Raw genomic sequence first — 26,107 nt, forward strand, 5'->3', positions numbered from 1 at the left:
TGGGATTACAGGCTTGAGCCACCGCGCCCGGCCTAAAAAATTTTTTTGTAGAGATGGGGTCTCACTGTGATGCCCAGGGTGGCCTTGAATTCCTGGGCTCAAGCAATTCTTCTGCCTTAGCCTCCCAAAGTGCTGGGACTTCAGGTGTGAGCCAGTGCGGGTGGCCTAATAAAGTTCTTTGTATCAGTTTCCCTGATCTGGGATCCCATCCAAGGTTATACATCATGTTTAATTTTTTTATGTCTCTTTAGTCTTCTTTAACCTGGAGCGGTTTCTCAGTCTTTCTTTCTTGTGACCTTGATATTTTTGAATACTACAAGCTTATTATTTTGTAGAATCTCCCTCATTTTTGGATTGTTTGATTCCTTGTGATTAGATTTAGGAGTGTGACAAGTGATGTGTCATGTTCAGTGCATCCATATCAGGAGGCACATGATGTCAGGAAATACTGACTTTGATCACTTGGTTAAGGCATTCATAGTGTAAAGTATCATTTTACTCTTCATTCATAGTAATTCGAGGGGAGATACATTGAGACTATGTAAATATCTTGTTGTTCATCAAGCAGTTACCCACTGCTTTAAAATCCATTGATGGGTCTAACCTTAATCAGTTTATTACTATGATTATTGCAAAGGTGATTTTCTAATTGTCATTCTATCTACATTTGTTTTTTAAGCTGGCTTTCTATTATAAGAAAGCTCTTCCTTTTTTATTATGAGTATGAACTCATAGATTTATATTTTATTTGATGAGTTAGAATCTATTACTGTCATTATTTATTTTGATCTCAAATTGTCCTAAATTTGGCCAGTAGGAGCTCTTTTGAGTTGACTCTTGTTTGCGTTGTCCCCATCATTTTTGAGTGTTTCCTTACTTTATGGTACAACAGGATGTTCATACTCCTCTTATACTTCCCTGCCCCAACCCTGGAATCAGCTTGTCTCCAAGGAACCCTTCAGAACCCAGATCTGGGTTCAGACTGTGCTCAAGGCTTCTGTGGTTCATCTATGTTTTAAAAAAGCAACAACCAGAACTCCCCAAGTGAGTCTGTTTCACCTCCCAGGTGGAGAATATCATGCCATTTATCCTGACAGCTGCTGTGTACCTGTGAGGTGGGTCCTCTGATCCTCATTTGATAGATGCAGAAACTATAGCCCTGGAAAAGTTCAGTAGCCTGCCTGACATCAACAGCTAGGAAGAGACCAAAGCAGGATATTTATACTGTTCCTACCTCAGCAGGAGCCTCCAAAAGGGGACTGGAATGTAGTTGGGGTGGCTTAGCCAGGCCCTTTTCTCCCATGCACTCTCAACCCCTCTCTCTTTAAACACATGGTGAGTGTGTTTAAAGAGATTGGCCATCCCTAGCCAGCTGCATCTTGCATGGCCCCGGGCTCCACTTCCCAGAACTTCTGTCCTGCCCACTCACCAAAGCCCTTGTGTCTGTAGCTTGATCCAGCTGGAGGCCTTCCTGAGCCGCCTCTGCTGCACCTGTGAAGCCGCCTACCGTGTGCTGCACTGGGAGAACCCCGTCGTGTCCTCACAGTGAGTGACCCCTTCTCTGCCCCCACTACTCTATAGGAATTTGCAGCTTGAGCCTGAGCAAAGCCACCTGCCTTGAGATGACCTCTGCCCCTCCTATCTCAGGGGAAGAGCTCGCCTCCTGGGCTCTTGTGTGTATATCTGCATATATGCTTGTGGGCTCTAATGCACTGCTTTTGTTTAGATGCTTTATTTTATGTGTGGTAAAAATATTTTAATAATAGAAGAATAACTCAACACGTAATCCACCATGCAGCCGAATCTCATGTTTGCCTTGCTTGCTAGAGTTTGTCATTTGCATCTAATTTATAGATATATAGCTTCATAGTATATGTTCAGTTTTTCTTTTTTTTCCACTTATTATATTAAAGATGATTTTCTTAGTTGCTATATAGCCTTCGGAATTATTTATAATACCAGATTAATATAGATGGTGAATACAATTTATGGACCCATTCTGTTATAGATTTAGTCAACTTCTCTTTTCATACTGACTCCGTGGTAAACATTTTTGTGGATTTAGCTTTAATCTTTTGGAAAATTTTTCTTAAATTCAAGGGTGAAACTACAGTATCAAACAGAAGGAATGTTTTTGAGGCTCCTTAATGTGAATAATAGTGATAACTAATGTTTGTTGTCTTCACCTGGTGCCAGGCACTGTGCAACACTGCCTCTGTATTGTCTCACTCTTCCTAGTAACTCTGTGGGTAGGCACTATTTCAGTCCCCATCTTACATGAGAAGGGAGTCATGCCCGGAGAACCAAGAGACTTCTCAGAATGAGAAGTGGCAGAGCTGGCTTCCAATCCCAGCCTGTCTTACTCTAGACTTCAGAGTGTAGACCTTGAGGAGTGATGGTGGTTGAACCAGTTTATGTGCCCCCAGCTGACACCACCTCAGCCTCACCAGCATCAGGTCTTCCCACCTGCGACTGGGCGGTAGTTCTCAGGCTTCATCGCCGTTTTCCACCGGTTTGATGAGCGGGTCTTGTTGGTTTATTAATGTGTCCAGAGCTGTGTCTCACCTGGACCCCTCTGTGGGTGTGCTCCAAACCCATCTCCTGTTGCTGTTATGAATTTCTGATCTTGTGGTTCTTCCCTGTCATCCAGGTTCTATGGGGCTCTTCTGGGCATGGTCTGCATGCTGTATCTGCTGCCGCTCTGCTGGGTCCTCGCCCTTTTAAACAGCACGCTCTTTCTGGGGAATGTGGAATTCTTCCGAGGTAAGCCCTGGAGGGCCTGACAGAGACAGGGCCCAGGCTGGCTCTGAGGGCTGGGCTAGGCTCCCCAGTTCTTCTGTCTCTATAGCTAATCATCAGCTTGCTGTGCTTCCACGAGGGTCAGCACCACACTAGGGTCCTCTCTTATGGGCTCTGAGATGTTAGATGAAGCTGGAATCTCACTAGGGGAGGCTGCTACCTTTGGGCTCCCATCTCCCTTCCTTCCCTTCCCAAGGCAGATGGATCACTGCTTACATGATATGATGGCTTGTGGAAGATGAGGGAAGGATGTTTTCCCAAAGCTGCCACCCATCCCCTGGGGTGCAGCCACCTGGAGTTGCTGCCACATCTCTGTGTGAGACCAGAGTTTCCATCTGTCGTCTGGCTTCTAAAGCACTGAGGCAGTCTGGAGAGGCCCTGAGTCACAGAGGCCTGAGTCTGTACACATGTTTGGGTGATTGCTGTATTTGTTTTCCTCCCTGTGGTAGAGTAATTAATTACAGAAGCCGTGATTTATCAAGAATTTACTACATTTAATCTCTCTAACAGTCTGGGGCAGGTGGTGGTTTCTAAGTTTTGTTTAAGAGGCTTGGGTTAGGTGACTCTCTCAGAGTTAGGAGGGTGACTCTTTCCTGCAGTAGAGGGAAGAGAGGCCAGCCAGCTGCAGAAGTAGGCACCCCCAAAGTACCACTCATAGTGTCTCATTTTTGCCTCCTACCCTGTTCTTCATTCCCTGGGTAGTTGTGTCTGAGTATAGGGCATCTCTGCAGCGGCGGATGAACCCCAAGCAGGAAGAGCATGCCTTTGAGAGCCCTCCACAACCAGATTTTGGGGGGAAGGGTGATCTGATGGACAGCACGCCTGCCCTCACACCCACGGAGGTAGGTGCCACTGACTGTCAGGGCAGAGCCTGCTGTGGCAGCTTGTGGGCCCCCCTGTTATTAGCTTGTTTATAGCTCCTGGGCTGGCCTCTGTTGTAGTTCCTGCTGTTTCCCAGGCTTTATGTCCCCTGAAGTGCTTAATAATGATAATTGTAATAACAACAGCTACCCATGCTTCATTGAGTGCTTACCATGTCAGATGCCATTCTTAAATGCTATATAGATAGATACTCACATCATGGAGTGTAGATTTTTTCTTCTCTCTTCTTTTTTTTTGAGACAGGATCTCCCTCTGTCGCCCAGGCTAGAATGCAGTGGGGCAGTCACGGCTCACTATAACTTTCACCTTCTGGGCTCAGGCAGTACTCCTACCTCAGCCTCCTGGGTAGCTGAGACTGCATGTGTGTGCCACCACACACCTGTATTTTTAGTGGAGATGGGGTTTTGCCACATTGTGCAGGCTGATCTCAAACTCCTGGGCTCAAATGATGGGCCTGCCTCGGCCTCCCAAAGTGCCGAGATTACAGGTGTGAGCCACTGTGCCAGGCTGGTTATTTCTGAGAAAGAGACCATTCTTATTTGTAGAATAGAAGGCTGAGGCACAGAGAGGCTAGTAAGTGGCAGGGCTGGGTCTAAGACCCCAGCCCTGTGGTTCTAGAGCTTATGCCCCCAACCACTGTGCGATATTGCCACTGTAGAGCCCAGTGTGCTCTTGTTTCCATCTCTCGTGCCCTCCCAGGCTAGAGGTTGCTCCTTCCTGTGATTTCCTTCTTTCTTGTAGTTGTGCCATTTCCTGGTGTTTTGGGTAGCTTGCATGCTGGCTTGGGGAGCTGGTCCTCTGTCTTAGGGAGCAGTGCTGCCATCCTTCTCCTTCTGTCATAGAGTCTTTCTTCCCAGGACCTCACACCGGGCAGCGTGGAGGAAGCTGAGGAGGCTGAGCCAGATGAAGAGTTTAAAGATGCAATTGAGGTGGGTGGCCCCTCCCCAGCATCCTCTACTGAGCAGGGCAGAAATTGGGTGGTCCTGGAGCTGTTTTTTATTTTATTTTTAATGTCCACATGAGAAGCTAAAACTTGCTGTGAGCTAGAACTCACTGTTTGAAAGGGTGCCACTGAACCCCTCCCTGGGGGCTCCTGTTTCTGGTTGAGCCAGCTGTCCTGTGTTCCCAGGGCAAGAGTGGCTCTGGAAGTCTCTGGGAAATGCCCTGCTGGGGGAGCTGGATGATTTCTAGCCTTTGCTGGAGACTGTGGGTTTGGTGCCTTTGATGTTGGAAAGGCAGTCTTTGAGAAGGCTACTGCCCTGGGTCTCTGCTCTTCTGTAGAATGAGTTCCATAAGATGTCCCTTTGCAGGGTGGGGAGGGGAGGTTGGAGAAAGTAGTTGCATGGCCAAGTGCTAGGTCAGAGGAAGCTAAACAGCTTTCTTGATTTTAGGATGGTGCATCAAACTGGGAGTTTGCAGAAGTGTTTTATTTGGCATGCAAAGTTTCAAAATAATTTTTTTGAGCCAATGTTTAAATATGGGGAGATTTTTGTTAGAACTGCAGGTTTCCAGTTTCTCTGGTAGCCCTGAGTCTGCAGCAGTCGGCGTAGCTGAGGAGCTACTGTTCCCTTTAGGCAGGTCACGTGTTGTGGCTGCAGGTGGTCCTCAATACCCCCTGCTGTGTCTTGTCGCTGAGGTCAGGTGGTGGTTGCCGTTTGTCACATTTGCGTTTTTGTTTTTCTTAGAGCAGGATATAATTTCTCTTTATTTATTTCTCTTTGTAAAGTGGGAAATTGAGATATAAGAAATACACCTTGTGGATTTCCACCAGGCCTGTGATTTACCCCAACTCACCTCAATCATATGTCAGCCCAGGCCATGCAGGCATTTGACTTTTTGGTGGCTAAAAGATTGCTCCAAAACTTTGATTCATGATTGTAGACTGTGAATCTTGGTGGGGGGATATGTAGAGCGGGGCTTTCAGCATTTTTGGCTGTGACCCATAGTAAGGAATACATTTTGCCTCTTGACCCAGTTCACACTTAGGTCCATAAAGTATGTAAAGCTTAAGGGAAATGAAAGTTTCCTGAAAGTACATTGTAAGGGATATTTTCTTTCCTTTTCTGTTCTATTCAAATAAAGACCCACTAAATTAGTTTCACCCAGTTTGAGAAACTACCCAGCTTTTTCCAAGGCTGTTTGATGCTGGGATCCTCTTGGGGGGTGTCTGTCAACGTCACCATTTGGGAAGTATGCAGAGCTCAGAGCAGCGCTTCCATACTTCCTTCTGCTTGGGGGCTCCCCCCAGGCAGCTTCTTTCTTCTTGCTATCTTTTTCTCTCTGTTTTCTCTCCTCTTCCCCGCACCTTGGGAGGCAGGAGACCCACTTGGTGGTGCTGGTAAGTGGAAGCCTTGGTGGGTGGGCAGGGGCTGGGCTGAGGAGGGTGGCTGAGCCAGCTGCCGCCACACCTCGTGGGGTCTGCCGTGCTGGGTGCCTGTGCACAGGGGTCCTGCAGCCTTGCAAGAGGTGGGCAGGACTGGAAGGAGCTGTTCCCGCAGGAGGATGATGAGGGTGCCCCGTGCCCAGCAGATGATGAGCTGGCCCTGCAGGACAACGGGTTCCTGAGCAAGAATGAGGTGCTACGCAGCAAGGTGTCTCGGCTCACGGAGCGGCTCCGCAAGCGCTACCCCACCAACAACTTCGGTGCGGCCAGGAGACGGGGCTGGGCTGGTGGGGGAGCGGGGTGGGGTACCCACCCACAGGGGAAGAGTCTCAGAACTGGGGGTACTGACTTGTGACAAGAGCAGGGGAGTGAAGGTGTATCCATGGGACCCCGGGGCGCTGGCAGATGCCTGGCAGGATTGCTGAGGGAGTGAGTGTGGGTTCCTTCTTGTCCCTCTGTCCTGATTGGATATTCACTTGTGGGAAGACGAGGAACTCAGTTTGAGAAATGCCATCCCAGGACTGCAGAGAGCTGTAATCCTGAGACAGAACCCCAGAAGACAGTGTAGCATGATGGCTAAGTACAGAGTGGAATCTCACTGCCTGCTGTAAATCCCAGCTCAGCCAGGTACCCCTTGAGCAAATGATTTCACACCCCTGTGCCTCAGTTTCCCCTTCTGTAAAAGGGGGATCATTGTTCTTACCTTATAGGATTGTTACAGTTCTCGTGTCAAATGAGACAGCGATGCTTATGAAGGGCTAGCACAGCACCTGGCTGGTTCATGGTGTGTAGTGGGTACGGTTAATGTGGGAGGCCCTGGCCCACCCTGTGGGTTCCTAGGAGCTTGTCTTAGTCTTTATGATCCAGCTGGAAGCAAGTTGAAGTAACTTGTTTCTCTGGACATGACAGAGCCCTGAGTTCACTTCTCCCCAGTCAGTCCTTATTTTACTGAGGGTTGGGGGAAGAGCGGTCAAGGAAGGCAGCTTTGGAGAAGGGCAGACTTGATGGTTAGCACAGCTTGGAAACCTGGCTCAGATCAGCAGTGCTGGGAACTGAGCCACATGCAGTTATGGTGGAAACCTAGAGTAGCTGGTGACCCCGGAGCTGCCATGCTCCTGAGGAAGGGCCCTCCTGCCTGCTGTCAGTAGCGGGGAGTAGGGGAGCAGGAGAGTACTGTGTATTCTGGTGTGAAGTGAGTTCTAGGGTCTGTGCCTTGGAAGAAGCCGTAGGGTTTACCTTGAGGAATTTGACCTGGGGCCCCCAGGGTCCTGCGTTCCTACCCCTGTAGCAGCCAGGCAGTTTTCTAAGGATTAGATGTCCTGGACAGAATCTTTCCTTCTGCGGTGTGAATGTCCCCCAGTCATTCAACATTCCTTTCCTTTTTTTTTTTTTTTTTTTTTTTGGTCAAGGTCTCACTGTGTTGCCCAGGCTGGAGTGCAGTGGCATGATCACAGCTCACTGTAGCCTCGACTTCCTGGGCTCAAGTGATCCTCCCAGCTCAGCCTCCCGAGTTGCTGGCACAGTAGGTCAGTAGGTGGTACAGGCATGTACCACCATGCCGTCTAATTATTTGATTTTTTTTTTTTTTTTGGTAGAGACAGGGTCTTACTTTGTTCCCCAGGCTGATCTTGAACTCTGGAGTTCAAATGATCCTCATATCTTGGTCTTCCAAAGTGTTAGGATTATAGATGTGAGCCACTACGCCTGGCCCCTTTTATTTATGCTGCTTGCTGACTTCTCTAGGGCATTCTGTATGTTCAGTGATCTGTTTACTCTCCATACTTCCACATGTGTGATCTCATTTCATCCTTACTGTAGGTGTGACAGGAGCAGGCAGTTCTTAAGGGCTCAGAGCAGCCAGATTCCAGCAGTCCCCAGTAACACTACATAAGAAGTATTACTCTGGTCCAGCAAATAATTTGTCTGTTTCTGCGACTTCTAAGTGAAGGTACTTAGTTGTTCCCATTTTACAGATGAGTAACCTGAGTTGAAAGAGTGCTTTGCCCAAAGACTTTAGTGGAGTTATGACTCAAATTCAAGTTCTTTGATTCGGCTCCTGTGTTCTTTCTGACTCATCATCCTCCCTTTCCGTTTCCCTTTGCCCCGGTGTGTGAAGTCCCTTGTTTTATGCCTGTCCCGGTTTTGTATTTGATTTTTGGTTTGTATAATCTCTGCCAGCATGGGCCGAGGCCTTTTCAGCTCCCTCAAGGATGGCAAGGGCAGAAAGTGCTTCTTTTCTGAAACCCCTCTTAACTCCTCATTCTTCAAGACCTCTTGCTGCTTTCCCTTATCTGAGATGTTCCCAAGCTCTTTGCTGTGAGGGTAGGTGTAGCAGCTCTGCTCCTGTGGCCTTTGCTCCTGGGTCTGGTTCCTGAGAGCAGGGTGAGGTGAGCTGCTTTGGGGGCTGTCTTACTCCGTTTCAGCTGCTATAACAAAATACTCTAAGCTGGGTGGCTTTTAAATAAATAGAAATCTCTTATAGTTCTGGAGGCCAGAAGTCCAAGGTGAGGGTGTCAGCATGATTGGGTTCTGGTGAGGTCCATTTCCTGTGCCATAGACAGCGCCTTCTCACTATATCCTCATGAGAAGATGGGAGGGCCACGGCAGTTCCCTGGGGCCTCTTTTATAAGGGCACTAGTCCTATTCACGAGGGCTCCACCCTCATGACCCAGTCACCTCCCAGGGGCCCTGCTTTGGGTGTTAGGATTCCACATGTGAATGTTGGGGGGCTCTAGTGGGGGTTGTTCTGTTTACCCCTGCCAGTAGATGAGGGGGGACATGGGAGAATGAAGGCAGACTGTGCAGGAGTTTCTCTGTGGCCTCTGCGTGGGAGAGGTCTTGGGGGGGAGCCCCCCTTTGTCTTGGAGGCTCCATGACTGTTGCCCTGGCAGGCCCCACTGGGCCTTAGTGCCCCTGCTCTCATGGCCTCCGTGGCATCATCACGTGGTGAGTGAGGATGGATGAGTCCAGGCTGTTGCTAAGAAGGGGCAGAAAGGGTTGGTAGGTGTTGGAAGGGAACGTCACCTGTCTCAGCTGCTGTCAGCTCCCAGAGCCCTCCCTGGCTCTGGCCTGTGTGGGTTCACAGCTGTCTCACCAGACCACCTGGCTGCCCACGGGTACTTGGCCCTGCCATTCCATTCAGTTCAGAGGAGCCCTTGGGCATGGGCCAGTGTCAGTCTTTGAGTAGCTCCGTTTGCCTGTCCCATTCCCCTGCGTCCCTTACTAAGGAGAGGCTGGGACAGGCTGCCTTCCCCAGATTCTTAGTGTAGGGACAGAATCTTGGAGCAGTCAGTTTCCTGGTTTGGCACCAGCAGCAGACTTGTGCTTCCTTCCCTGGCTGACAGAGCGGGCATTTACCTGAAGCACCTTGGCCCCAGGTTTCCCCTGGCTTTAGCTTGGGTCTTCCTTTCTCTGAACTAAGGGAATCTCCTTTAGCAAGGACTTCAGGTGATTTTGGCTGGACAGAGGAAGGGACCACATGTAGCTGTCAATAAAGCTTTGGGGCCTTTGTGTAAAAATGAGGCCTGGTGCTCTGTACCTGCCCACACAAGTGGTCTGGCTGGGTCACAGTAGGCCTTTGGGCCCCACATCCCAGAAAACTCCTCCTTCCCCATCTTTTCTCTCTCCTTATACCCCCTTGTTGTTTTCTAGCCATTTTCTAATCTGCTGTTGCCCCTCCACTGTTGCCGGGCACTTGGCCATCCTGGCATCTCTGGTGGTTTAGGCAGGATCTCGCCTTGCTCTGTGTCCCCCCCCATGCCATTCACTGCTCCCCACAATTGAGCATTCTACCCTTCATGTCTTCTTGGAATGTGCCTAGCTCTGAGCTTCTCTCCTGCAGTCTAAAGGAGACAGAAAGCAGGAGTTTGGGTTTTTAGGAGGCGTTTCTGTCTTTACCCTGTGGGTGGAGTATTTGTAAGGCATTGCTCCAAAAAGAGTCTTGTTAGGCAGGTTTCATTTGGGGATGCTTGTGATCAGGTCCCTGCCAGCCTAGCTGGCTTTCCAGGAGTGGATTCTGCTGGGTGCTCTTTGATTTCTGCAGGTGGAGCCACTAAGCTCTGGAGGGTTCTGGGGCTGGTAGCTGTGTATGGCTGGAGACGTCAGTTCCCAGGGGCTATCAGTCTTCTTAGTTTGAGTCCTCCTTTCTGGCCCTGAATCTGGACTTGCTCCCTGGCTCACTGTCCAGCCAAGGAGGCTGGGCTGGTGTCCTGAGTGTCCCATTTAGAAGAACCTGGAGCAGGTGAGAGTCCCGGGATGGGTGAGGGCTGAGCTGCTGCCTCTGTTTCTCAGGGAACTGTACGGGCTGCTCGGCCACCTTCTCAGTGCTGAAGAAGAGGGTGAGTGTCTGTGAGGGTGCGTTTGTTGGGGACAATGTGCTTGGGACTGTCGGCTGGGGAGGAGTTGAGTCATTGAAGTCTGGCTCGGGTCACATTGGGCCTGGTGGTGGCTTTCTGGAGTGAGCGTGCTCTCTCCTGCTCCCGTATCACCTTCACCAGCCTCCCCAGGTGGTGTTCCATTTGGTCTCTTTCTGGCTTCACTTGGGTGCCCCCCAGTCTCAGTTTCCTTGGGTGGGATCAGCTGGTGGAAAGGAGGGAGGTGCTGAGAACTCCAGATGCCTGAGGGTAGGGGACACACCTGACCTTGGCTCTTGTCTGCAGCGAAGCTGCAGTAATTGTGGAAACAGCTTCTGCTCTCGATGCTGCTCCTTCAAAGTGCCCAAGTCCTCCATGGGGGCCACAGGTGAGTGGTGCAGGTGGTGGGAGGGCTTGGCTGGTGTCCTGCCAAGGGGATGCCACATCGTGGCAAAGGGGCGAGGGTGTCAGAGATCAAGGGAACTTGGGATTGTAGTCAGGCCTGCAGGAACGGTTCTTCCACCCCCTTTAGCAAAATCTGGAAACATTTGGTACATGCTGAAGAATCGACATGATGTACCTGTGAATACCGAAGGGTGATTAACAAAATGAATACCTGTGACCACTTCACTAAAGTTGAAAAACAAGAGCACTGGCAACACCCCTGCGGCTCCCAGTGCTGCTTCTGCCTTCCTGGAGTAAATCACCAGCCACAGTTTTCATCTTTTTCTTATTGCCTTGGCACTTTGAACAAAATTAAAAATTTATTTTTTCCTTTTATAAAAGCTATACATACATATTGTAAATAAAACAAAAAACACAGATAGGCAAAAGGAAGAAAAATATTCCTGATTTCTTCCTGAGAGAACGATCGGATGTGGACCCTGCTGCTCATTAGCTTGCATATAGGATAGAAGCATGTTCCTGAAAAATGTGGCCACATTTCATGTACCGTTTTGTAATATAATATTAAACCAAGTGCTTTTTTCTTCTGATGCAAGTAACACATGCTTACTAACTAGAAAATTTGGAAATTACTATACAGAAGAAGGAAGAGAAAAATAACCCTGTAATCTTACCACCCAGAGAAAACCACTCTTAAAACATTTTGGGAAATTTTAGTGTATTTATTTTTTTTTGAGATGGAGTCTTGCTCTGTCGCCCAGGCTGGAGTGCAGTGGTGCGATCTCGGTTCACTGCAACTTCCGCTTCTTGGATTCAAATGATTCTTGTGCTTCAGCCTCCTGAGTAGCTGGGATTACAGGCATGCACCACCATGCCTGGCTAATTTCGTATTTGATATTTTATTTAAAAAAGATTTTTTAAGGTGTTCCGTTGGTGCCACAATAATGTCTAATTCATAGCCCAGGAGCGGACTGCTGTTGGCATCATCACCCCCAGGATCCCCAGTTCCCATGGAAACGAGAGTCTCTGAGGGCAGGCTAGCAAGCTGGGCTGAGAAGGCATGGGCTGGGGGGATCTGTGTGGGGCATTTGGGAGGGTGGTTCTAGTGGTCGTTGCCATGAACCAAAGGGCACAAGGAAATATCTCGCCAAGTTCTTTCTCCTTTTCAGCCCCTGAAGCCCAGAGGGAGACTGTGTTTGTGTGCGCCTCGTGTAACCAGACCTTGAGCAAGTGAGAAGAGAAGCCAGGGTCCAACCAGGCACCCGCCCTTGGGGCCAGCAGTAGGCCCCCCACTCCCCGCCCCGGCCCCCTGTGTTTTGTGCTGGGCAAATGTGGTCTGAATGCTAGGTAGGCTTCCCCTTCCTTCCTTGCTCTCTCCAGCTGGCTTCTGGAGCTGTTCCCCACCCCAGAGAGTGGCTGGCAATGGCTGCTCTCAATCCCTTGGGGAGAGGAACCCCTGGAGTGCCTGGCATGTTTGCCCTGCTCTGCCTGGGACTGAGTAGACTCAGGGCTGGGCAGGCAGTAGCCACTAGAGGGCAGCAGTGAGCTAGGCCAGGTCTGAGTGGGGTCTGATGAACAGGGTTAGTGTGGCCATGCCCGAGAATTCCAGACCTGAGGTTGAGAAAAGAGTTTTTTCTCCTGCAGGGTACTGGGTCAGGCCCTCAGCCTCAGAGAGCCTGCAGAAGCGCTTGGGAGTGCCACACCCCAACTCTGCTGATTGAATGTCCCTTCAGGCACCAGGATCTGATCATTTCCCCATCAGAGGGTGTGGTCAGGGCTGACAAGACTGGGGGTGCTTCTAGAAACAGAGTTGAAGTTCCCAGTTTCCCCCAGAGAAGAATGTGTGTGGGAGGGGTTGGCTGAGTCCTTCAGCGTTAAGTGGAAGAGAGCATGGGGAAGCCCCAGCAGCTGGATGGACCACAACCTCCCCTTGAAGATGCCTCGATCCACAGAATCTCAGCCCACACAGTGCCCTAGCGTCCCCAGCTCCGCTGGAGCAGCTGCAGGGCACTTGGTTCACCGCGTCTGCTCCCTCTGCCCAGAGTCTGGGGCAGCCTTCCACTGGCCCAGCGCTCCATCTTCCTTTCCCTGCCCCTTGCCCCATGGAGTGTGAGGTCACGTGAGTGGAGCAGAGGTCCTGAAGTCTTTGAACCCCCAGGGACCTGGGAAATGTAGGATCTCGCTGGGCTGGGACCTGGATCCCAGGGCTGTTCCCTGGAGGACAGTCTCAGTTATGGGATAAGGCCCCTTGGGGTCTCCATTTTCTTTCCAACAACTTCATGTTCACTGCTGGACTCCTATGGGCTCAGTGTCTCTCCCTTAGCCATGAGCTGGCTCAGGCTTCCCTTCCCTGGAGCTGCCCTGCCTTTCTGAAATATTTATTTATTTATTGCATGGTTCCTGGGAACATGTAACACAAGGAATGGGAGGAGGAGGACTGTGGCGTGGGGGTGTCTCTCCTACCTAGGACTCTTCCCTGGAGTCATGGGCTGCCTAGAACCCAGGACCCATGGGTGGCTGAGAGGTTTCTACACTCGAGGAGCAGGGGTCCAAAGAGGCAGGTTGGGAAGACAAGGGACCCATCCTAGGCCTGCTTTCTTGCCAGTCCAAGCAGTTTAGCTGGGGCTCTGCAGTCAGGGGCCTGCCCAAGGCAGTGGAGTTGTCAGAGCCCTGGGGAGCCAGTCGGGCCTTGGTATTGCCTCTGTGTCCTGTTAAGAGATGAGAGTTCAGTACCCTTTACTGAACTTTGCTTTCTTTACACTGGAGAGGAACTAAAAGGATCTCTGTGTCTATGGAGAATTGTCATTAAAAGGGCCTCAAGCTTCTTACGTTTTTTGTCCTGTCTTTGTTTTATCATTTTCCCTAAGGCTGGAAGACCAGTTCTCTCTGGCACCGCTGGAGTTTGCAGGCCTGGGCAAGGCCTGCAGGACTGGGCTGAGGGGCGGGCCTTTGGGGCACCCTGTTGGCAGGGACGTGGGGGCTGCATCCTGGTCTGGGTGTGAGCTGGGGGCCGAGAGGAGGAAAGCTGTGCCTTGCACGCAGGAGGGGCTCAGCATATGCCTGTCGGATTGACTTGAGGCCCGGTCTTGTGACCAAATTGTGAGGGCCAGCGCTGGGGGTTGGTGTTGGACTAGAACCTGGTAAACTCTAAACAATGCAGGCTTTAGAATGGAAAGATTTTAACTAATCCCCCCGAGAAAGCCAGAAAGGGTCAGCCTTCAGGGAGGCCAAGAGTGGCAGGAAAGTGGATTGGCTGTGAGATGCAAAGTCATGCCATGCCCTGAGCTGGGGCAGGTGGGCAGTGGCTGGGTGCTGGGCACTGGTAAGGGCTTTGTGTGCAGTACTCTCACTGCTCGCAGCAACTCTGAGGTAGGCACTGTTTCCCCAAAGTAGAAGCAGAGTCCTGCAGGAGTAGAGGGTGGCACCTGCTGTGGGCCAGCTCCATGCTTGGCCCCCTTTACCGTCTGTTGAAGCGGTGGTGGGGCCCATTGGTGTAGGGCGCTGCCTGCAGGCTTGCCACGCTTTCCTCCTCTGTAAAGTGCACCTGCTGGGGATGCCTCGCTCGTGCGGGTGCTGTGAGGGAGAAATGAGAGTCTGCAGGAGGCATGGGGCACGGTGCCTGGCATACAGGACATGCTGGCTCCTGACTGTCATCCTGGCCACCTTCAGAGGACAAACAGCTCTGTCCTGGGTGGCTTAGGACATTTTTTTTAACCAGATAATTTTAGATTATTCTTCAGAGAAGAATATCAGAGAGGCACAAGTGTAGTTTGGAAAAGCAGAGTCAATACATTTTATTTTTGGAAAATGAAAACACCAAATGGTGGTGAAATCTCAACCATAACAGCAGTAACTTGAAACCTGTGTGTGCAGGCATGGATTACAGAGATGGGAGAAACATGAGTTTCCATCTTTGGGCCAGCAGCCTCAGAGAAGGGGAAGCTAGAGGGCCTTGTGCTCTCGAGGTGCCCCTGAGAATAGGCAGGGTACATAACTTTAAATTGCAGGTGCCATTGGGAAGCAAAGTCACGGAGGGATTGTGCTTTACAACTGGCTGCGTCCACAGCATGGAGAGGACCTGCATGTGGGTGGCCTGGAAGATAAACTGTCCATGTTTTTTTTTTAAAAAAAAAATTGTTCTCAGGTCCCCGAGGAGGGGATGGGGAACCAGACTCTGCTGTAGCCCTGGCGCTGGCTGGAGCAGGCCTGGGGCTCCAGCTCCCACAGCCTGGTGTGGGCTCAGGGCTTTGCCAACCCTTTTTGTGGTTGGTTGTGTTGGGCAGCCTCCCGTGAGCCCTGGCTGACCTTGAACTGGCAGTGGTTCCTGGGATCTTCAGGATTTTCGGCCCTTGTGGCTGAAGCCACCTGAAGTTCTGTCTTTACCCCCTTGTCTCCCTGGAACCTTCGAGGCACCCCCTAAGAGAGGCCCTGGCCCAGCATCCGTCTTACAGCTGTGGCCCTTAAGAAAATCCCTACTTTGATGGAGCACCTGTGCCAGGCACCATGCTGAGTGCATCATGTCGAGACCTTGTGGCAGTCTCCAAAAGTAGGTTTTTTTGTTAGCTCTGTTTAACTGATGAGTAAATGGAGGCATGGGGAGGTTAGGGAGCCTGCCCAAGGTCACATAGCTAGTAAGCGGTGGAGCTGGGATGTGAATCGTGCCACCTGCGCTTGTAGAGGCCTCATAAGAGAACCTTGGGAGGAACAGAGCAATCCTGGGTGCTGCCCTCCCCTCTGTCTGTCTGGCCCCCACTGGCTTCAGGAACCAGCCACTGAGCTAACAAGAGGGCCTGCCCACTAAGCACAGCCTCTCCTCTCCTCTCTTCCACCCCCAGCCCTAGTGAAGTGGGCTCAGCCTCAAGAACAGAGGCAGCCTTGTGGCTGGAGCTCCCCCAGCTCCCAGCCACCCCACCTCCAGGCTGCCTGGGTATGTTTCAACACCCCAGAGCAGCACATTCCATTCTCTGGCACAGCTGGGGGCTGGGGATTCCGTATTCCCCTGGCTGCCTGCTTTCTTCACAGCTCCAGCACAGCCTGCTGTCTGGGCTGGGACACAGGGTCCCAGCCACACACATTCCAGCAGCAACCACCCCCCACATTACATTTCCCCAGGAGTGAACTTCAGCCAGGATTACTTGCGACTAAACAGTTGTGGGATGTGAGCTTCCTTTGTGGAGACCTAAGGCTGGATGCTGGCAGGACTGAGAGGGGAGAAGAGGTTGGGGGTGGGCTGTCTTTGGGAGTTAGGAGAAAAGCCACTGGCTCCTCCGCTACTGTCAGGATCCTTGAAGTGGGATTGAAGCAGGGCTCCCAGAAATCTTCCTGTGAGACAGGCTGGCAGAAGCATGGCTGCCGGCACTCCCTGGTCTTGGCTTTGTCCCTGCAGACAGTATAATGATTAAGAGCATGAGGTCAAAATCTAGCACTGCCATGTGCAAGCTGTGTGATCTCCAACAAGTTCCTTAACCTCTCTGAGCCTCGGCCACCATCACTGAAATGTCACTACTTCAAAGGGTTGTTGGGAGGCTTAAATTAGAATGCAAAAGTGGGGTAAGACACAGTGGCTCATGCCTGTAGTCCCAGCACTTTGGGAGGCCAAGGAGGAAGGATTGCTTGTGTCCAGGATTTTGAGAGCAGCCTGGGCAACATAATGGGAGACTTCAACTCTACAAAAATAAGAAATGAGCTGCGTGTAGTGGCATGCTCCTGTGGTCCCAGCTACTTGGGAGGCTGAGGTGGGAGGATTGCTTGAGCCCAGCAGGTTGAGGCTGCAGTGAGCCATGCTCATAATACTGTGTTTAACTTGGGCAACAGAGTGAGATCCTGTCTCAAAAAAAAAAGCATAGAATATAGAAGTGTTTGTTTGTTGGTTTGTTTTTTGAGATGGAGTCTTGCTTTTGTGGCCCATGCTGGAGTGCAGTCGTGCAATCTTGGCTCACTGCAACCTCCGCCTCCCAGGTTCAAGTGATTCTCCTGCCTCAGCCTCCTTAGTAGCTGGGATTGCAGGCGCCTGCCACCATGCACAGGTAATTTTTGTACTTTTAGTAGTTTCACTATGTTGGCCACGCTGGTCTTGAACTCCTGACATCGTGATTTGCCTACCTCAGTCTCCGAAAGTGCTGGGATTACAGGTGTGAGCCATTGCACCTGGCAAAAGTGTTTTGAGTAGTGCCTGCCACCTGTCATAGCCTTGATACTTATTGATTACTAGTATTAGAGGAATATTTGTAATCTCTTCAATATTGGCTTACACCACCACCTGTATTTTTGAAGCAAAACCACAAATGTTGTTTCTAGCTCTCTTCTGAAAGTAGTGTTCTGGCTTTTAGATAAGATACTCTTGTCTTTTCCCTGCCTTCCTGCCAGTATTGCTCCTTAGCTGATTAATAAATCAATTAGGAATTTTGTTGAGCACCTGCTATGGACAGGCACTGTTAGGTGAAGGCTTTGGTTAATAAACATACTCATTGCTATTTATTGGATATCTACATGCTGTGCCCACTTAATGCTCAGCAACCCTGTGAAGTAGACATTTTTACTCCATTTTATGGTTGGGCACTATTCCTGATGTCACACAGTCACTAAGTCACAGGATTAGAAGCCAGGACTGGACTGTACCTGCCTCTTCTCACCCCAACCTGGAGTGTTCAGCTGGCTACTCCCCAGTCCTTCCCGTCTTCTGTTAGAACTCTGATTTTGTCCCCAGCTGAAAAAGCTTGACTTCCTCTGCTCTCTTGCACCTAGGGGTGGCCATGTGACTTAGTTTTGGCCAGTGAGCTAGAAGTGGAAATCTACAGGGTGGATTGCTGTTTCCCTGATCAAAGGGGTCAGAGGCAGCTGACAAGCTGTGCTCCTCGCCCTTCCCCGCCTTGCTGTCTGGAATGTAGTGGAGAAGTTGGAAGGAGGCATCGTTTATAACCACGAGAATGAATGTCACCCCATGGCAGGGCAGGATGCAGGAGCTGGACATAGACTTCCTACCTGTGCACCTCCAGCCCTGTTGTGTGGAGAAGCTGGGGTTTTGGTTCCTGGGGCTTCTGTTCTGTGGGGTTGGGGGTGCATTGTTCACTGCACCCAGGTGCTCTCCGGGCAGCACAGCTGCTGGGTTTCCAGCCAGTGGGTGGGAGCCTTGTGTGACTGAAGGGAATGAAGGGTAGGGCTCAGGCCTGGAAGGACCTCCCTGGTCTTTGAGAAGATTCTTTTTGGTCCCAGAAAAGAGATTCCTGGTGGGTCTGACAGCAGATGTTGGGGGACAGCAGATGTTTTGAGCTGGGCCCTGACCCCTTGTATGGGTAGAGGAGTGGCTTCCTGGGCTTCACGGGATGGGCTAAGGGAGCCCTCCCCTCGCCCCGCTGCCCCACGGCTACCAGCATCTGGCAGAAGTCAGTACAGTACTTCAGCCAGGGCAGGCCCCGTCCTGTGTGTTCCATGGAAAAATCATCCCTGGTCCTGGTTGACCACAGTAAGTGTCCATAAACATTTGGTCAGGGTAGGAGGCTGGGAGACAAGGGGCGGATTCAGGGAGCCAGGTGCGCTGGCAGGGTTTGGGCGTGGGTGGGTGAGGGAGGAACAAGGTGGCCTGTGCAGCCGCTGACCTGCAGTGAGGCCACCTGCCTGCCCAGGGTGATTTATGGGTGTGCTGCCGGACCACCTGCTAGCCAGAACTTAGGGGAGTGCGCACGCATGGTCCACAGCAGAATGCAGCCCCTGGCCCCTCTGGAGTCATTTCCCTGAGGTGACGTGCGCCTCTGAGAGTGAAAGTCGAGGCTTTCCTCAGCTCCGGAACGAGGCTCCTTTGTCTTGGAGGAACAGCAGGACTTGACTGGACTTGGCATCCCAGCTTTACCCCCACTGGTGGGGAGAGCCCTTAGGAGGTGCTCCTAGCCTCGTGCTCTGGGTGCATCTGGCATCTGCTGACAGACCCCCCAGGGAGCTCCTTCCTGGCACTGCCCTCTCCACAGGCTGCCCATTAGAGTGGGAGTGGCTTCTCGCCTCCATCTCAAGCTTTCTCCCCCCACCCCAGCCGTCCACCTCAAGGCAGCAGCCTCCATCTGCCCTGAGCCCACTGGGGCACCCCCTCAGCCCCTTGCCCTCTCCCTGTCTCAGTTGTCACCTTATCTAGATAGTAGTTCTCAATTCTGGCTGCACATCACCCCAGGGAACATCTAAAAACATCAACTCCCAGTCGCCCTACAGAGATTCTGATTTAATTGCATTAGAGTAGGGCCCATGTTCTGTAAAGGATCCCTAGATGATTCTAACATTTATGTGTTAAAATGCAGGGATACAGCAGGTCTGCAGTTTCTTTGCTGTTGTTGTGGAGTCAGGGTCTTGCTATGTTGCCTAGGCTGGTCTTAACTCCTGGGCTTAAGGGATCCTCCCACCTCAGCCTCCCAAAGTACTGAGATTACAGGCATGAGCCACTGCGCCCCTGGCCATATGCTGCCTTTCTAACCAGCTCCCAGGTGATGCTCATGCTGCTGGACCAGGGACAGGTAAGGAGCAGTGCCTGCAGTGTGTGAAAGCCGGAGGGGAGGAGTGACTCGTCTTTGACCTCAGGCGTTTCAGGGTAGTTCCCTGTGGCCCCGCCTTCTTGGACTCCTCTGATTGGGCCCTGGTTTCATGGGGGAGCTGCTGCGGGACCATGGAATCTTCTGACCGTGGGAGAAAGCTGGGGAGTTTGGCACCTGCATTCCTCCTCAGGGACAAAATAACGGCCATCTCCATCCCTCACTTAGTGGTCAGAATGGCAGGGTGACCCTTGCTACGTACTACAAAACACAGGCCTTGCTTTTCTTAGGCATTCCAAGGAGGTCTGTGTGGCTAGGCCATGGGTTCAGACGAGGCCTTCTTTCTGAAGGTCCGTTCTAAACCTCCCTCTCCCCCCACCTCTTGGCAACCAGCTGACAAAGAAACTACCTGGTCCAAAATGATTGTTTTCCTTGATTTAATGGAAAAGTAAAAAAAAAAAAATTAGAAAAATTAGAAAATTCAACCCTGCATGTATTGGTTGTCTAGTACCTATGTCCTCACAGCAGTAGCAATAACTTATCATCAGGATGAAAGGGAGATGCGGAGGCTGAGGAGTGAACCCTGGGACGTGGGCCTGCGGGTGTCTGGGAAGGGGGTATGCGCCAAGGGTGGGCTGGGCTTGCTCTCCAGCCCAGGGAGAGCTCTCTGCCTTGGGACAGGGACATGGGCAAGCTGGGGAAGGCAGGGGGTGTGGCTGGAGGCATTGAGACCCTAACTCGTTTCCTTTGGGGGCTAGGATGATGCATACAGGGGCAATGGGGAGAACTGTCTCCCCAACAGCTGAGCCTATTATTGAGATTTCCCTCTTCAAGGCGAGGCCCCACCCTGACAGAGGGGAGCTGGAGCTGACATCACCATCTACTCTGAAACCTCTGACACAGGGTGCCCAAAGCCGCTCCACCCTTCCCTCACCCTCTCCTCCCCTGCCTACTTTCTGAGACCCTGGGGTCTTCCCCCAGATGAAGAAGCCCTGCTCCTGAGAGAGGAAGCCAACACCCCAGGGACCTCAGGACCCCCATACGAAAAGGACAGCCTGGGCTCCGTGCCCATCCCTTGGGGCCTGTGCCAGTAACAACACTCATGGAAACACCCTCCGGCAGGGCAGGGTCAGCCTGGAAGTTGGGGCGGGGCCAGAGGGCAAAGCACAGCTGGCAGGGCAGGGAGGAGTGCCCTTCAGTGGGGCTCTGCAGCCCCGTAGAAGAAAGGGTAGTAGAGGGAGCAGGGGTAGGAGAACATGAATTTGACCGCAAACTTCATCTCCTTATTCTTCTTGTCCCAGCGGTAGACGGCCATGAGCAGCAGCTGTCCGTCCACTTTGCGGCCCATGACCAGGAAGCTGCCCGACAGGCCGTCCAGCTGTGGGCAGGGGCAGCCCGCGCCGTTCTTCATGTGCAGCACCAGCCGCTTGGTGTCCTTGCGCTTCAGGGGGCCTGGCTTGAGCAGCTTCTTCTTTTTCTGGGCTCCAATCAACTTCCGGTCCCCATTCTCTATCTTAATCTCCTTGATGCGCATTTTGACCACTGTGGGAAGGAAGGACAGGGGCAGGTTGGGAATGGTCAGATCTGCGTGGGATGCTGGTGGGCCCAGAGTTGGTGTGTTCTGGACCTTCAGCTCAGGGAGCTGGATGCTCTGCGGGGCTTGGAAGGGAGGAGCTTGTACGTGCATATTTTCATATTTAGGAAGCACCTGTCGTGCTGTACTCTCACGGACAGTATCACGTTTCATCCTCAAGGTACAGGAGAGGGGAAATGAGGGCTAGAGAGCTTGTGGCCTACCTGAATTGACAGCCCAGGCTCTTCCAAGACACCAAATGCAGGGTGGAGAGCTCTTGATGGAGCAGGTGTGGGCTCCCCAGGGTGGGGACAGGGAGTGGATGGGAGTGGGACTCACTCCTTGGAAAGGGGTCCTTTTGATGGAGGGAGACTGGACTTCCTGATCGCTGGGGATGATTCCCATTGGATTTCTGGCTGTGTGTGAGTGTATGGTATGGGGTATATGTGGGGTGTGTATATGTGTAGTGTGTGTGGTGGGAGCGGTGGTGGGCTGGGAGATATTTAACAGCTGGCTCTGTGGACAAGGGGCCCTGCTTTGCATTTGTGGACATCTGTGGGGTAAATCCTCCCACCATGACTGACCACATGACTGGGCGTGGAGCTGGGGATACACACAGTTCAGCTCTGGCTGGTGTGAACACACCACTGACAGTAATGTTTATGTGTGTGTGAGAGAGGTTGTACGGTGGTCAGGAGTGTGTGTGTGGTGTGGTTCTGTGGATGAGAGTGTTTGTGGTATGTACAGGAGTGGGGCGGGGGTGAGGGAGGTGGATGAAGACAGGGTCTGCGGCCAGAGAGCCACGTGCAGGTCACTGTAGATGTAAAGAGCCTAAGGAGTCCTGGGCCTCAGGGTGGGGCGGGGCGTCCCTCGGGCTGGTCTCTCCCTTCTTCAGGCATCTGGGCCCCCATCTCTGAGGAACCAGGGAGAAGCCAGAGAATAATTCTGCCCAGTATGGGCAGGAAATTGTCATAAAATCTCGTTCCTTCTCTTTAAGTCTTCTTCTCTCTCTCTCTCTCTCTCTCTCTCTCTCTCTCACACACACACACACACACACACACACACACACACGCCCCTTGCAATAGCAGTATTATCTTTCCAAACAGGCTACCAACATAAAAGACTCCTCTGAAGAAAGGACTTCATTACTGTCTCCTTTTTTCTTTTTTATAGACAGGGAGGCTAAGACACAAAACAGGGAACTGACTTGGCAAAGACCACACTGGACTGCGGGGCCCATGTGTGAGCCAGGTCCTGACTGGACTTGGATGGGAAGGCTCTGGGATGAAGTTTCGGGAACAGGCGACCACAGCTCCTCTGGCAGGAGGTGTGCTGAGTCCCAGGTGGAGGTACCAGGGACAGGGTGCTCCACTTCCATCCTGGAGCCGTCACTCCCCACCTGTCTCCCTCCATCTCTGCGCTAAGCCTGCATCATCCACAGAGATGATCCAGCCATGGAGGCCCCTCTGAAGATGACACCAAGGGAGGGCTGCGGGAGCCCTGGCCGGGGTGGTTTTTGAGGCCCAGGGCTCATGGCCTTGAGGGACTTCTGAAGGTCCTGAGACGATGCAGAAAGAGGGGCATTTCTCTTGGGAGAGGGTTTATGGTTATTATTGGATTCTAAACAGGACCCATTCACTGTGACGGATGTGGGCACGTATGTTCCCGTATGTGTAGAAAGAGGGGTTGGGAGTGGTGCAGGGGCAGTGGCCGCGTGGGCCCCACACTCACCGAAGTCACTGGAGCACATCTGCTCCATGAGGCCGTCGGCACTGTGCTCCATCTCACACTGGGCACAGATCTTGGTCACTGAAAAGAGAAAGTTGGTGAGGAGACTGGAGTTCCAGAGCTACTCAGGGTGCAGGCTTCCTCACTGTCCAGCCACTTCCCCCTGCCAAGCCCCTACTTCCTTATCAAGAAATGGGATGATGGCAGTCATATCACTACCAGCTCACAGAGTGACTGACCATCATGAGATAAGCTGTGCAGGGACCAGGTGGGCACAGTGACTGCCCCATGACCCCGGTGGCTGCAGCCACGGTGTGCAATGTCTTAAATTTTATCTCCTCTCATCCTCAGCCTAAGAAGTAGGGATTCTTATTTATATATATATATATATATATTTTGGACATGGAGTCTCACTCTGTCACCCAGGCCGGTGTGCAGTGGCTCTCCAATCTTGGCTCACTGCAACCTCTGCCTCCCCAGTTCAAGTGATTCTTCTGCCTCAGCCACCCCAGTGGCTGAGATTACAGGCATATGCCACCACACCCAGCTAATTTTTGTATTTTTAGTAGAGACAGGGTTTCACCAAGTTAGCCAGGCTAGTCTAGAACTCCTGACTTAAAGTGATTCACCCACCTTGGCCTCCCAAAGTGCTGTGGTTACAGGCGTTGGCCACTGCACCTGGCCCTTATTCCTGTTTTGGAGGAAAGGGAACTGAGGCCCAGAGGGGTTACTGAAGTCTGGCAGCAGACAGGGAGGAAGGGGGAGAGGGCATGGAGCCAGCCTGGAAGAGCTGTGTGGACTAGCACAGCAAAGGGGAGGCTGAGGCCAGGGAGAAATTAGGGTTCAGGGACCTGAGGGTGTGGGTGGGAGGAGGGATTTAGGATCTCATAGGTTTTATGAACCTGGGATGGCTTTCTATTTTATGGATGGGGAAACTGAGGCTCAGCGAAGTCAAGCGGCTTGCCTAAGGGTTTTTTTTTTTTTTTTTTTTTTTTTTTTTTTTTTTTTTTTTTTTTAGCAGAGCCTAATCTGCTTTCCTTCTGCACTGAGCTTTATCCAAATGACTTCCAGCCAGGGGAACTGGGGAAGAGGGTGGAGAGCTTACGGTTCCAGGTACAGAAAACTGGAAGGCAGACCATAGCGCAGGAACATTCTTAGCTCCTAGTCTTTCCCCACATTCCTTCCCTCACCTGTCCTCTCTTCTCAAGGTCCCAACATGGGGTGGGGGTGATGCTTGTTTTGGTTCCTGGGGATCCAGGTGAAAGGCATTGTTTAACGACCCCAGGCATTCTTGGGGTGAAAAGGGTCATAAGGCATTTATCAGGACGTCCCAGGTTGGGGGCACGGCACTGGGGGATTCTCAGCAGTTTGGTTGGGTGGGCACTTCGAGGGGTGCCACGGGTATTCAGGGAGAGAGCCAGAGGGAAGGTCCTGACCGCAGGGAGGCACTACACTGCCACTCCCTGGGGAGGTGGGAAGAAAGAGAGAGAGAGAGAGAGAGAGAGAGAGAGAGAGAGAGAGAGAGAGAGAGGGAGAGGAAGAGGAGTGTGTGTGTGTGTATGTGTGTGTGTGGTGGGGCGGGGAGCTGCACCTCTTAGGGGGTTCGCAGAGCTGTGCTAACCGGCTAGGGGAGCGGAGGGCCGTCGGAGCGCGCGGGGACGGCGGCGGCGGCGCTACCTGGAGGCGCGGTGGCGGGCAGGTGCCCGAACTGCACGGCGATGCAGAGGTCGTTGTCCAGGGGGAACTTGTGGCAGTGCAGCATCTCCGGCCAGGGGAAGCCATAGGCCTCCATGAGCGGCGCGCAGCCGGCGCGCACCGCCTCGCACAGCGAGCGGCATGGGTAGATGGGCCGGTCGAGGCAGACGGGCGCGAAGAGCGAGCACAGGAAGACCTGCGTGTCCGAGTGGCAGCGCTTGGCCAGCAGCGGCAGCCAGCTGCTCGCCTGCTGCTTCACTTCGGCCAGGCTCTCGTGCTCCAACAGGTTGGGCAGCCGCATGCGCTTGTAGCCCACCGTGTGGCAGAGCGGCAGGTCGGCGGGGATGTCGAGGCACTGCGGCGGCTTGGAGTAGGAGCGGCCGTGCAGCGGCTCGGCCTGCCAGCCGTAGTAGTCGTACTCCTCGCCGCGCGCCGGAGCCCAGCGCAGCGCCCCCAGCAGCAGAGCCAGCGCGGCGGTCCGCGCGCCCCCAGCCGCTGCCCGCATGGCTGCGCCCTCTCCAGGCGCGGGCCGCACAACCCCCCGACGCTTGGTGCGCTGCGGCCCAGGTGCCCAGGCGTGCGCCCCCGGCTCCGACGCTCTCCAGCAGCTGCCGCGGAGGTCGCCCAGGTGGGTGGCAGCCTGCGCTCGGCTCCGGGCGCCCGGACTGATCCTGGCGCCTCCCACCTCGGGGCTCCTGCCCAGGCCTCGCCGCGCGCCCCAGCCAATCTCCGGCCGCCCGGCCCCCGCCCCGAGGAGGGGAGGCAGGGAGAGGCCCCTCGGCCCCTCCCGCCACATGCCCGCGCGTCCCGCCCGGGTCTTGCGCCCCTCTCCCGGCTAGGCTCCCATGCCGCGGCTCTGGCCTCTCCTAGCCCTTCTCCCTGGGGCTCCCTGCCTCCCTGGGCATTTTCCTCACCCCTCACCTACTCCATCCTTCCTTCTTATCTCTCCCCACCACAGCCTCTCCTGTGCCTTTTCTCACTTCACTTGCTTATCTCTCTGCCTCGGCCTTTCTCCCTCCGCTCTGTTTTCTCTTCCCAGACACCTCGGTCCCTCTTCTCCCTGGTGGGAGGCTCCTGCCGCCCCACACCCTCCTGGATCTTCTGGTCCTCCGGGCAGGCCTTCATTGAGCATAGTGCCAGGCCCCGTGCTTGCTGGTGGGGAATCAAAGATGGGTGTGACCCAGAACCCACCTCCAGGTCCAGGATAGTCTAGTGGGGGTGACGGTAACCATAGGTTCTATTTAGTGAGATCTAACTACCTGCCAGGGACGGTGCAAGGTACTTTCCAAGCTTATCAGCTATTACTAATGAAAGCCAATACTCAGTGGGTGCTAATTGTCTGCCCAGTCTGATCTAAGCACATTGCATGAACTCCCTCAGCTAATTTTCACAATAATGCTAGATGCTGGGTAGGTACTATTACTGTCCCCACCTTACAGATAAAGATCCTGCGGCACAGAGGTTAAGCATGGATTAGAGCCGGCATTTGAACCCAGATAGTCTGGTTCTAGAGTCAGAGCCCAGAAACAGCCAGGAGGCCTGGATTCTGAGTCTGTAGACCTAGTGACCAAGGGGATGGGGAGTTCAGAGAGGTGGAGTAACTGGCCGTTAGCCACACAGCTCATACGTGAAGGAGATAGGATTTGAATCCAGATGTTGGGCTCCAAAGGCCAGGGCTTAACCACTCTGCCATAAGATAACTTCCAACCCATGGCAGGGAATTTGGTGAGGGGAGAAGGAATTGACGGTGTCTCTGAGTGGGGCACCCAGGCAAGCATCA

At 52.6% G+C, this 26,107-nt stretch overlaps 2 protein-coding genes across 19 annotated transcripts in view; one reads left to right on the plus strand and one right to left on the minus strand.

The window, feature by feature from the left end:
* The window catches only part of ZFYVE27 (zinc finger FYVE-type containing 27), a 24,191-nt gene extending 10,542 nt beyond the window's left edge, over nucleotides 1–13,649 (plus strand). For 5 of the 18 annotated variants that reach the window (XM_032281204.1, XM_032281216.1, XM_032281207.1 and 2 more), the window contains 9 exons: nucleotides 1,450–1,545; nucleotides 2,651–2,763; nucleotides 3,502–3,641; nucleotides 4,524–4,610; nucleotides 5,930–6,019; nucleotides 6,180–6,324; nucleotides 10,355–10,401; nucleotides 10,723–10,804; nucleotides 11,991–13,649. In XM_032281204.1, coding sequence (XP_032137095.1) covers nucleotides 1,450–1,545; nucleotides 2,651–2,763; nucleotides 3,502–3,641; nucleotides 4,524–4,610; nucleotides 5,930–6,019; nucleotides 6,180–6,324; nucleotides 10,355–10,401; nucleotides 10,723–10,804; nucleotides 11,991–12,055 — 865 coding nt within the window. In that variant the 3' untranslated portion in view covers nucleotides 12,056–13,649. Of the gene's footprint in view, nucleotides 1–1,449; nucleotides 1,546–2,650; nucleotides 2,764–3,501; nucleotides 3,642–4,523; nucleotides 4,611–5,929; nucleotides 6,020–6,179; nucleotides 6,325–7,882; nucleotides 8,013–10,354; nucleotides 10,402–10,722; nucleotides 10,805–11,990 lie in introns of those variants that run through there. The other 13 variants (XM_032281210.1, XM_032281219.1, XM_032281214.1 and 10 more) reach the window with 9 other exon arrangements.
* Nucleotides 13,650–19,751: 6,102 nt separating this feature from the next.
* Nucleotides 19,752–25,003, minus strand: SFRP5 (secreted frizzled related protein 5). The gene is made up of 3 exons (XM_032281220.1): nucleotides 24,310–25,003; nucleotides 22,636–22,713; nucleotides 19,752–20,873 (listed from the first exon to the last, which is right to left on the minus strand). The coding sequence occupies exons 1-3, from the start codon at nucleotides 24,830–24,832 to the stop codon at nucleotides 20,527–20,529; spliced, it is 948 nt and encodes a 315-aa protein (XP_032137111.1). The 5' UTR covers nucleotides 24,833–25,003; the 3' UTR covers nucleotides 19,752–20,526.
* Nucleotides 25,004–26,107: the final 1,104 nt, after the last annotated feature.

The sequence above is a fragment of the Sapajus apella genome, unplaced genomic scaffold (assembly GCF_009761245.1).
Source record: "Sapajus apella isolate SASKATOON/1434 unplaced genomic scaffold, GSC_monkey_1.0 scaffold13, whole genome shotgun sequence".
Lineage (NCBI taxonomy): Eukaryota > Metazoa > Chordata > Mammalia > Primates > Cebidae > Sapajus > Sapajus apella.

What these genes read in the sequence shown, in the direction of transcription:
- SFRP5 (XM_032281220.1), bottom strand. Translation starts at nt 24,832, where the DNA reads ATGCGGGCAGCGGCTGGGGGCGCGCGGACCGCCGCGCTGGCTCTGCTG. An exon ending in GCCCGCCACCGCGCCTCCAG is followed by an intron (nt 22,714 to 24,309) that starts GTAGCGCCGCCG and finishes TTCTCTTTTCAG; the next exon opens with TGACCAAGATCTGTGCCCAG. An exon ending in GATGTGCTCCAGTGACTTCG is followed by an intron (nt 20,874 to 22,635) that starts GTGAGTGTGGGG and finishes TCCTTCCCACAG; the next exon opens with TGGTCAAAATGCGCATCAAG.